The 11,254-nt window shown below is 38.2% G+C and overlaps 2 protein-coding genes across 2 annotated transcripts; one reads left to right on the forward strand and one right to left on the reverse strand.

The window, feature by feature from the left end:
• Positions 1 to 536: 536 nt before the first annotated feature.
• On the reverse strand, positions 537 to 1,608 carry LOC125204655 (ankyrin repeat-containing protein BDA1-like). The gene is made up of 3 exons (XM_048103364.1): positions 1,150 to 1,608; positions 1,028 to 1,105; positions 537 to 722 (listed from the first exon to the last, which is right to left on the reverse strand). The coding sequence occupies exons 1-3, from the start codon at positions 1,606 to 1,608 to the stop codon at positions 537 to 539; spliced, it is 723 nt and encodes a 240-aa protein (XP_047959321.1).
• A 4,359-nt stretch (positions 1,609 to 5,967) lies between these two features.
• Positions 5,968 to 9,915, forward strand: LOC125205030 (calreticulin-3). Its single transcript, XM_048103832.1, has 14 exons — positions 5,968 to 6,136; positions 6,411 to 6,518; positions 7,060 to 7,252; positions 7,608 to 7,866; positions 7,983 to 8,039; positions 8,112 to 8,159; positions 8,348 to 8,434; positions 8,519 to 8,576; positions 8,718 to 8,785; positions 9,013 to 9,105; positions 9,188 to 9,241; positions 9,331 to 9,381; positions 9,523 to 9,555; positions 9,659 to 9,915. Exons 1-14 carry the CDS (start codon positions 6,037 to 6,039, stop codon positions 9,668 to 9,670), a joined length of 1,221 nt encoding a protein of 406 aa, XP_047959789.1. The 5' UTR covers positions 5,968 to 6,036; the 3' UTR covers positions 9,671 to 9,915.
• Positions 9,916 to 11,254: the final 1,339 nt, after the last annotated feature.

Here is an 11,254-nt window from a genome sequence, read left to right on the forward strand (position 1 = left end):
AAGAGAACTAGGTTATTTAAGTGCTGAGCATGCTACCTAGATAACATTTATTTTCCAAACCTTTCCCTTCGACATTTCTTCTTTCGCCGATCCATTTTCGTTTCCTTTTCTTTAGTTCAACTTATCTCTTTAGTTCATCTTTAGATCAATGAACTAAAGATGAAGCCGATAAAAACGGCGAAAGACTCGATCAATGAACGAACGATCTTCACTCTGCAGATTCTGCCTCTTCCACTTCATGTACTTACTCCTTACAACATCGATAAGAATAACTGCCAAGAAAAGCACGACCAACCCTGCAATTGCAATCACTTGCTCAGATTGAATTTCGACAAGACTTGAGATGATCATTGTTGTTCCTTAGCCAAGCAAAACAGCTCCTATCGCCGCAATGGTCCAAAGCAATACAGCCGCCGAGAAGATGGTTGACGTCTTCGTCGCACCGATGATGAAGAGAAGGATTGCCGGGAGACACGAAGCAATGTCAATGTTATTAGAATGATAGAGCAGCTTGTAGAGTGTGGGGTGAGTCGATGCTACCACCGCCTTTCCGGCTTCGTGTGATTTCGTGGTGTCCTGCCAAAAGCCGCCCGGGGGCTGAGGCTCGCCGCTTGCACCATCTGAGCAATCAAAGTCAACACAACGGGGGACATTCCGGATACATTTTGGATCATCGTAGTGATGGGATTGTATGCACCATTTCTAGTCAGATGTGCTATGATCTGATAATAGTAATCAAATGCGGAAAATTTTCAAACACGACAAATAAAAATTAGACAACTAATAATACATGCATATTTTACAGAAAAAAGTAACTACACTAAAATGTTACTACCATTTAACTATATAGAAGTGGAATAGCACATAAATCAAATTTTAAATATTCAACGCAACTCACTGAGAAAGGGCTTAAGACAAATTTCGAGAATTTCAAAAAATATTTAAATAGAAAAAACCCCCCCAAAAAAATAGGTAAGGGCTTAAGACTAAACACAGCAATAAATAAATAAATTGGGTAGCTAATTACCTCAGGATGCTTGTACTCCAACGCCAAGCTCATGATCGTTTTACCATCGGCGTCCTTCGTATGAAGAAAATCCGGAAACTTTACCACCAGATAAGCCAACGTTGTTAAGTGCCGATGCTCACGCACAACGAGAGCACACTCCGGCGACCCTCCAGCAACTCCATCCCGGGAGAGGGGTCACGCTCTAGCAAAAGGCGGAGGATGTCGACACGGCCGTTGGCGGCTACGACATGAACCGGGTTCATACCGTGGTCGTCTAGCCGCCAAATCATCTTGGGGGCTATAGAAAATAGCCATCTGACAATCTCGACGTCCCCTGTCGCTGCCGCAATGTGGAGTGGCGTCGATCGTTTGTCGTCGACGGCTCTAGCAAGTCGTGGGACATTTTGCATCAATTGACCCACGATCTGTTCTTTTCCCTCATTTGTTGCAATGTGCAACAAGTTACTTGATCTAGCATACGCAGCTTGTTCAACAACAAACGGATATTGTCGAAATAGGGCTTCGAACTTTGACGCATCGTCCATCTTTGCAGCTAAATAGAGTTCCTCTTCCACTGGCACTGGCACCAGCGCTTCCATTTCTAGTGTAGCTATCCTACGGATAAGGGTTGTGTTCTGTTCTGTTTACGGACAAGGGTTGTGTTCTGTTCTGTTCTGTTGCGTGTAGAAGGCTGTGAGAGATTTGTGAGTGGATAAGGCTGTGAGAGAGTGAGTTAAATAATGCGTTTTGTATGTTGTGAGAGAGAATGCAACATGTAATGCTATTAAAATATAAACTAGCACTACTACTTATCATTTTTTTACCTCATTTCTATGATTAAATCAATACATTATTTATTTTATTTTAATAAATTATTAAATTTTGTAAATTTGTAACACACACACACAACATTAATTTAATTTTCTTTAGCTAATTTGACCACAACTTAATTCATATTTACAACATATAATAAGTGATAGTAGTATGTATATTAAATCGGTCAATGACTAAACTTATGATTTTCGGATCTTTATTAAAACAAATCCTCCTTAACTCCCATCATATTTCAATTCCAATACTTAACTTCGATGGTACTTTTCTTATAATTATGGCAAATATTTATTATTTTCGGTATTAAATTATTCGCTTAAAGCTCTAATTGACCGATTTTCTCATTTAAATAGCATAGCCATGTGCCACAAGAGAATGCTCTCGTCTAATTCCACATCATCTCGTTGAAAGTATTTGTTTCTCTCAACCTCTGGTCGATCCAGTTCTTATGCACCCAATCTTTTTCTTAGCATTTTCTCTTATCATCTTACTAAAAATCAATTCTTTTAAATCAACATCCACGGGCTCACTCTTCCAAATGAAGCACTTGTCGATAAACTGATGAGTCCACTTGACTTTACTAGACATCGTCATGTAATGAAGACGGTGTTTAAAGAGGTTGCACTGTCCCACTGAATTAGACCATCTCTTCTTTGTCGGCCCCACGCGCACGATAAAACTGTGTATTTTTTATAAAAATATGGACTACTTTAAATGCGGCTTCTTTGTCAAGCATCGCTCCAAGAGAATCATCATTCTATCAGAAAAGAGAAATTCTAATAAGTGCATAGACTTCAAGAAAAATGGCACCCGCCAACAAGGTAAAAGTAATGATGACATATTCTTTTGGGTAGAGGAAAGGAGCCACATACTCAAGTTGTCGAGCATTTCTCTCGACCTATCATGTTAATCGAGAATGGTTTTAGGCCTTTCCAAATGAGGTACAATCCTCCCATACTCAAGCTTGATCCAACTTGGTATATTTTTCCTGTCGGTAAATTGTTTTACATGCCACAATATATGGAGAGAGAATGTTCAACTATGCCCCGTGCATCAGTTTTAAAGATGATCAGTGTGTACTAAGAAATAGTACAACAAAATGAAGGGGTAAAAACACTCAACTTTGAAACGAGTTTATTTCACCGGTATGTGTTTCTACAGTTTTAATAATTCTCATTATTTCAAATACACTCAACTTTGAAATGAGTTTATTTCACCGGTATGTGTTTCTACAGTTTTAATAAGTCTCATTATTTTGAAACCATATTTCCTTAGCATGTTTTTAATTAGTTCATTACTAATGACATTGTCTAACTTAGAACGTTTTTTGTGATATTTAAGATTGACATGATTATGTATATTACACGATTGTGCTAGAGGTCAACTACCTTTTATGGATTTAGTTGAATTTTGAGGTCCCTAGATCAAACAATGACATCAACATGCTCAACCACTTCGATGTCTTCAGCGATGTTTTATATGGTAAAACACCAATAATATTCTTCACGGCCAATGGCTGACTCTAAAACATGACGTAGTATGTCGACCTTCGTGAAGATGGTTCACATGCCGCAAGACCTCAAACGTGTTCCTTTTGCGGTTAAGCAAGAGTTTAGCCAAAAAAAAAAGCAAGAGTTTAGCACATTTGGTCAAGATTTGACAACAAATTAGTGGTTACTTTTCCACTAAAATTCTATTGTTGGCTTATTTTACCATTTCAATTTTAAGATTATATGTATTTTATCATTTAACAAAATATAATTTTAAGATTTCAATTATGTACTCCCTCCGTCCCTCATAATTTGTCACCATTTGACCGGGCACGAGTTTTAAGAAATGTAATAAAAAGTGGGTTGAAAAAGTTGATGGCATGTGGACCCTACTTTTATATATTAGTTTTATAATAAAATGTGAGTGAGAATGAGTTAATGGAATATGAGGTCCACTACCAAAAATGGTAAAAGTGAAAGGTGACAAATTTTTATGGACGGACGAAAAAAGAAATAGGTGACAAATTTTTCAGAGACGGAGGGAGTAATTTTTATTGAGTAAAAGTCATTTTGGTCCTAAACGCAAGATACGAATTTGGTCCAAAACATCACTTTTTTTATAAAAAAAAACATGTCCATAACAAATGAAATCCTTGTCGGAGTGGTCCTTTTTTAAAATTCCATAAAAAAAACTAACGGTCATGCTATTGTGCAATTAGCATTGACAGTTAGTTTTTTGACAGAACCGTAAAAAAACTGGCTACTTCGGCGATATCATTTGTTATGGACCGTTTTTCATAAAACTTCATTTTACAAAATCAAACAAAATACTATTTTAATGTCTTTCCAAATTTGAAAACCATTTCACACTACAATTTTATACAAAACCAAATCAAAGTATTTTTATAATAAAAGGCCATTTCACACTTCAATTTTTAAGACTATATTTTTAGGATATTGAGCTAGAAACACAATTTATTTGATTATCTACTTATTTGTATTAAAGATTCAAGATTACTTTTAATTGGTATGACCATTGTGCAATTAACTATAATTTCGAGGCTATTATTAGAGCATCTCCAATGGTCGGCTAGCGACCGGCTAGCCGATTCTTCGCGCTAGCCGATCGGCTAGCCGAACCATTGCAGCAGGCGAGCGGCAAATCAGCGAGCGGATCGGCGTGGGCTCGCCGATCGCTCGTCGCTCGCCGAAGCGCTGGCCGATCGGCTAGCCGCCATTGTGGAGGCCCGATCGGCCAGCGACCGGCGAGCGGCTATTTTTCGATTTTTTTTTAAATCATATATAAACGCGATTTTCATTCCATTTTCATTTGCACCACTTGTTTTAACGAGTTTTCTCTCTGTCTAACTTTCTATTCAAGAGCATCTCCGAGCGACGATGGATCACAACAACGAGTCCAGCCCACCCGGTGGAGATGCAGTTCTCTGGCGATGACCTTCTGTCATTGCATGATATGGGGATCGATCTCGGTGATTTGGATACTCCCGTTCACGCCACGCCGCCGGCCGCGCCGGAAGAAGAAGACGAGGGGAAGGCGAAGGGCAAGGCGAAGGGCAAGGCGGTCGGCGAGTCATCGCAGCCCGCCGGCTCAAAAGTGGGCAGACCGAGGACGACGCCCCGGAGGATAGCCTTAGAGTCGGGCTCCCCTTGGAGGGGAGTTATAAGGAGTTCACCTTCTCGGGAGTGCTTCTTGTTGTTGAAGGACTCGAGAAGTTCCCCGGCGGGGTGCGCACGCCGGGTGGCCGAAGAAGCAGCCGACTTAACTATAGCGGCGACTACGGCGGTAGCAGCGGCGGATCCCACGACCTCCCCGGGATGCGCCGAGGAGTTTCCACCCACTCCTTCATTTACCGGTCGCCCCCGCCCGGCTTGGACGAGAAGCGGGCGCGGGCGGCGACGGGCGGATCCTCTCCTATCGCCCCGCGAGGTCCAATCCTCCGTCGTCCCACCCGCCCCACTCGAGTACGTTCTCCACTCGCGTAACCAAACGCAGGCTCAGATGTTACAGATCTTCCGCGAGTGGAAGAACGCCACTGACCCCGTGGAGAAGAGGTTTCTGCACGAGATGCTCGAGAGCGTCCGCGCTGATCTAGAGATGGCGAGGTCACGGCTGGGGGTTCCGACGTGGGCTCAGATACCACGGGCGGCAGCAGCGGGGCGGCGGCGACGACGATGGCGACGGCGATGAGGAGTAGAGAGTGGCGGGGCTCGTTTGTTGAAGCCCATTTTTTTTTGCAAAAAATCATGTACTTTTTTTTTTTAAATCTTTGTACTTTTTTTTAGTGAAATGGATTATTTTTCCCGTATATGTGTCGTAAATTTATTTCCGTATATCGCAATTTTAATTCCGTAAATGTAGTATATTTTGAATTATTTTTATTGCGTACGGGCTATGGCCGGCCTAAATCGACGTGATTGCAAGGTGGTTTTTTTGGTGTTTCTTGACGTAAGACGCGGGAGAGAATCGGCTAGCCTATGCATTTTGGCCTATTTAGCATTGCGGATGCTCTTAAGTTAGAATATGAATAAATTTTGTCTAAAGTCAACTGACTATGCAAAATACAGTATACTCATGAGTTGACTTCACTCCAATAATTTAAAACTGCAGTTAACACTTCACAAACAAACATTGCCAAATTGAGGCTAGATTTGATGACAGTGCTCCGAAATTATTGGTGATTAAATATGGAAATTCGTATGAATCAGTTTCTTCTGCTGTTGTTAACTTTCCAGATTGCTATCGACTTCGCTGCATCGGAGATATTTTTCGAAGAGCGTTTTGAAGGTAAGCTAGCAATGATTTTTGCTCTCTAAATTTGTCCGTCGTCCACAAAAATTTATTGAATCGGAACAAAATCATGTGATTTTTCATCTTAGCGGTAGAATTTAACTATAGTTTTTATGAATTGATGCTGCATATTGCTATTAGGTTTATATCGCCGATGAACTAGGATTAAGCATTTTTTCCACTGTGTATAAGTCATGAATACATAACCACGTTGAAATTGTGTGAATTTTTTTTCCAATTTGTTTTGACGTTGGTGTTTGATGATTTGAAGATGAGTGGAAAAGTAGGTGGGTGCTGTCTGACTGGAAAAGGAGTGAAGGAAAAGCGGGTACATTCAAGCACACGGCTGGGAAATGGAACTCTGATCCAGATGATAGAGGTATAGTTTGTTTGTGTGTGTGCTTGTTTGGGTGTTTGGTAGATTAATTAGAGAGTATCTATTAGTTATGTTTGGATCTTTTTGTGAGGCAGAATAAATGCACAATGGTAAGTATATCATTGTATTATGTAGTGACTAAGAAACAAAAAAGAAGAAGCGCGTTCACAATGCATATAGTCCTTGTTTATAGCAAAGAAGACGAGGTAGCTAGTGTCGAAAGATGAGGTTGGCACAACTAACTGGGGAAAACTTATACTACCAACACGTGTTGAACGTTATACATATTTTTGCATCTCCCTTGAAGTGAACATCGGTTCCATGTGATGATAACAACACTATGAGGCTAACTTAAAGTCCTTGCTTTGCCATCGAGAAACTGTGTGACTTGATATGAAAAGAGGCGCTGTTGAGAGAGCAGCTTTGGTAGTGGCCATTAGTTCGTGTGAACACTTCTGTTCTAGTATTTTGTGTGGCATTTATTCTTTTATGTTTACTATGAGACTTGTAGCTCTATCTGATATGATATAGCTATCTCGAGCAGGTATCCAAACGTATAAGGATGCAAAACACTATGCCATTTCTGCGAAGATACCGGAGTTTAGCAATAAAAACAGAACCCTTGTGTTCCAGTACTCCATAAAGTTCGAGCAAGACATTGAATGTGGCGGCGGTTACATTAAGCTTCTCTCTGGCTATGTCAACCAGAAGAAATTTGGCGGTGACACTCCATACAGGTCTGTTATCCTTATTGACTGTTTCTTATTTTTTGATGATTTATTGCGAATGTGGCTCTACGAATATGTAATAGTCACAGAGTCATGCGTCTGTGTTTGCAGTCTTATTTTAGCATATACATATTAGTTTGGCATTTATTTTTGTGTTTCTCATGTGTGTAATTTATTGTATACAGCATGGTCATTGGAAGTGGATATTTTGGAATGAAAACTTAAGCCAGAATTTACTAATTCTTCCATGCTCATTTTCTTGTTTACCCTCTCTACATGTGCCTATTCTATCCTTTTATTTTAACTTAGTGCTGATATCATCGGCTACCTATTAATCCTTGTGGTTGCCGCTATCCATGTGCAGCTTGATGTTTGGACCCGATATTTGCGGCCCTCAGACCAAGAAGCTTCATGTCATACTTTCGTATCAGGGGCAGAATTATCCAATTAAAAAGGATTTACAATGTGAAACTGACAAATTGACTCATTTTTACACATTCATCTTGAGACCTGATGCAACATACAGTGTCTTAGTTGATAATCGTGAAAGAGAGTCTGGAAGCATGTATGATGACTGGGATATCCTGCCACCTCGCAAAATTAAACACGTCCGTGCAAAAAAGGTACCAAAAGATACCCATCTCTATTCAGTTTTATGCACATACTTCTGGTTTCTGACAGAGCAATAGTGCCCTAAGGGAGCACCCTAAACTCAATCGCTATGCTCTGGTTTTTGCAGCCAGCAGATTGGGACGATAGAGAATATATTGACGACCCTGATGGTGTTAAACCAGAGGTATGTTGTATCCAATATCCTCCAGCTAGGCCTTTGTATTCCCAAATTCATGAAGCATTTTGACATTTGCAGGGTTATGATTCTATACCGGCTGAAATACCTGATCCAAAAGCTAGAAAGGTTTGTTGAGCGTTAAATAGTTCTATTGACAATGATTACCAACTTTTATTATGATAGCTTAAGTCCAAATACATTGCTAGTATCGATTGTCGTACCTTGTAGCATTTCTACAACAGTGTGTCCCTCTAATACTCTCTTGTAAGATCAGATTGGTATTAACTGCTAAGTCTAATGTCTTTGGTTGGTAGCCTGCTGACTGGGATGAAGATGAGGATGGAATATGGAGACCGAAAAAAGTACCCAACCCAGCTTATAAAGGCCCTTGGAAGCCAAAGGTACTATCTGACTTACTTCACAACCAATGTTACTTATTAATTTTAAGAATTTAGATTCTAAACTTTCTTTACATGTTGCTTCAGAAAATCAAGAATCCGAACTACAAAGGGAAGTGGAAAATTCCTTGGATTGACAACCCTGGTAGGCCTCAACTATACAAGAAAATTTCGCAAGCTGGATGCTGCCACAGCTCTTTCTACTCGTTGTTATTTACAGATCTTGAGTGGAAATATCTACAAAACAATCAAGTGCACTTCTAATCTTCTTGATTTCTTGCTGCAGAATTTGAAGATGACCCCGACCTTTATGTGTTAAAACCAATAAAATATGTTGGTATTGAAGTTTGGCAGGTATAATGCTACTGACTTTACTTAATACTATCAGATTTTTTTTTTTAGTTTGTGTATATATGAAGAATAGGATATCTCATTAGTATATTCACATCTTTATCATGCAATATGTAGGTGCAAATAAGTGTCTTAGACATATGTTCAAAGAGCCTTCTGTTGAGGATTCATTGCACTTGCAGAATATATTCACACACATCACACCGTACTCTCACACAATCTCGTTGCAGGTGAAGGCTGGTTCAGTGTTTGATAACATATTGGTATGTGATGAACCACAGTATGCAAAAGAAGTTGTTAACGAGATACTGGCAAACAAGGAGGTAAGAACGCTTTTAGATTGTCGAATCTTGCACGCTGTTGTCTTGATTGCTAGTATGATGTTGTTCGGCTTAAATACCTCAGATTGAAAGGGAGGCGTTTGACGAGGCAGAAAAAGTGAGAGTAGCAAATGAAGAGGTAGTAAGTTTCCGCACAACTTTTCGAACGATGCAATCACAACACCTTCTACAAATTGACCCTTATTCTTGTGATAACTGTCTGTGCAGGACGCTAAAAGAACAAAAGAGGAAGACAAGGATCATCGACGACGTAGAAGGGTACGTTGCTCTGTCGCCTTCGCTCGTTTCTGTGACTAACAAATCACATAGCTTCATTATTGATCTTTGTTGTTGATTGATTTAATGAACTAGTTTGTAATTACAACTTATTAAGTATTACTTTGAATCATTTTCTTGCAGCATGATCCTGATGATTACTTGGATGACTACCATGTCAGCTCTCTCTCTCTCACACACACACACACATCACACACACACACACAGAGACACACAGTTTCTTTATGAAAGCTTATTGTCATCATTTTCTTGATTGCAGGATGAGCTTTAAGTTATGCTTCCAGAAAAAATCCTTTGGCTTTTATGGGAATGCAGTCCAGAATTTACAGTTTCGGATTCTAGTCATTTATACAAATAAATTTTTAAAAACTTATTCTGATTTAACTAAATTATCCATCTGAAAAGGTGAAGATAATATGCATGTATAAAATAAAATAAAACAAAATACTACTACCCATGAGAGCGTGCTCGCTCTTTATGGCTTAATTTATAATAAAATTTAGATAATTATGATTTTGAGTAGAGAAAAAGCTAGTCGCAATCTGTATTTACTATACAAATATTTTTTGTTTAAATGAAAACGTATATTCGATGTATAAATACCCTGAATTCGTATCTAGAAAGATAAGGTTTTAGAATTGAGTGTCTATTAGCCAACCAATAAATACAATTGATTTTGATCATGACATCACATAAATATTTATATTTTCATAACTACGTAATTTCTATTTAAATCGACCTAAGTTTCGTTTTCGCAGGGTCGTTCTTCCTGGAATTATCATTTTCAATAAATTAATATTACAACTATAATACAACTGCACATCAAAGTTTAATTATATACCAAAATTTCAACTCTTATTTAAAGCACTTTTCTTATGTATATAACACTCTCTTTGTGACTTGTCAACTCATAAATTTGAAAAGAAAATAGGAGTAATCCAAGTAGGAGACCAAAAATTAAAAATACAGTTGTAGTTAGTAGGTGGCCAACAAATTCCAATAGCTGTCAAATTAATAACCCCACATTCTCTTTACTCGATGCATTTTATTGCACATATTATTCATCAAGCCTATGCATTTACCAAATAATATGTTTTCACTATAATTTTGCTTCCTTTTTTTTTGTATCTAAAACAATGGTTTAACCCAATGTCACAAATATTTTCATTTTTTCGTTTTAGGTCCTCAATGTTCTCAATAAAATATAAATTTAGGGACTTACAATAAATCCACTAAAAATTTATTTTACATGGATTTTAGAGGCTTTGTAAATAATGAAAAACTTACTATAAAGTATATCTATATACATCTATGCATACTTTTAATCTACACATAGGCCTGTCAAAAAATTGGGTACCCGTGATACTTGATCCCGAATTTCTTAAATTCTAATACCCGATGCCCGATCCGAAAATTATTTCGGTACCCGAATACCTGACTCGGGTATCCAGTCCCAATTTTGAAATTTTATTTTATTTTATTTTAATTATTTTTTAAAGAAAATTAACTACAAACTTTTAGAAAATACAACTTGTAGTTCGAATTTTAATACAAACTTAAAGTAGTTCGAAGTTAAGAGAAAAAAAACTACTAAAATTTAATTATTTAATTTTTATAATAATAGTAGAATAAATAAATAATTGATTAAATTTTAAAATAAAATTAGAAAATCGGGTAATTCGGGTAATTTGGGTATACCCGATCGGGTATCGGGTTACCTGATACCAAATAATCCAAAAATCATATACCCGAACCCGATCCCGAAACCCGAAAAATTAGGTATCGGATATCCAATTACCTGATATTTTGGGTTTGGATATCGGGTATCTAATACCCAATATCCATTTTGACACCC

This window comes from Salvia hispanica, chromosome 1, assembly GCF_023119035.1.
Source record: "Salvia hispanica cultivar TCC Black 2014 chromosome 1, UniMelb_Shisp_WGS_1.0, whole genome shotgun sequence".
NCBI classification, from domain to species: domain Eukaryota; kingdom Viridiplantae; phylum Streptophyta; class Magnoliopsida; order Lamiales; family Lamiaceae; genus Salvia; species Salvia hispanica.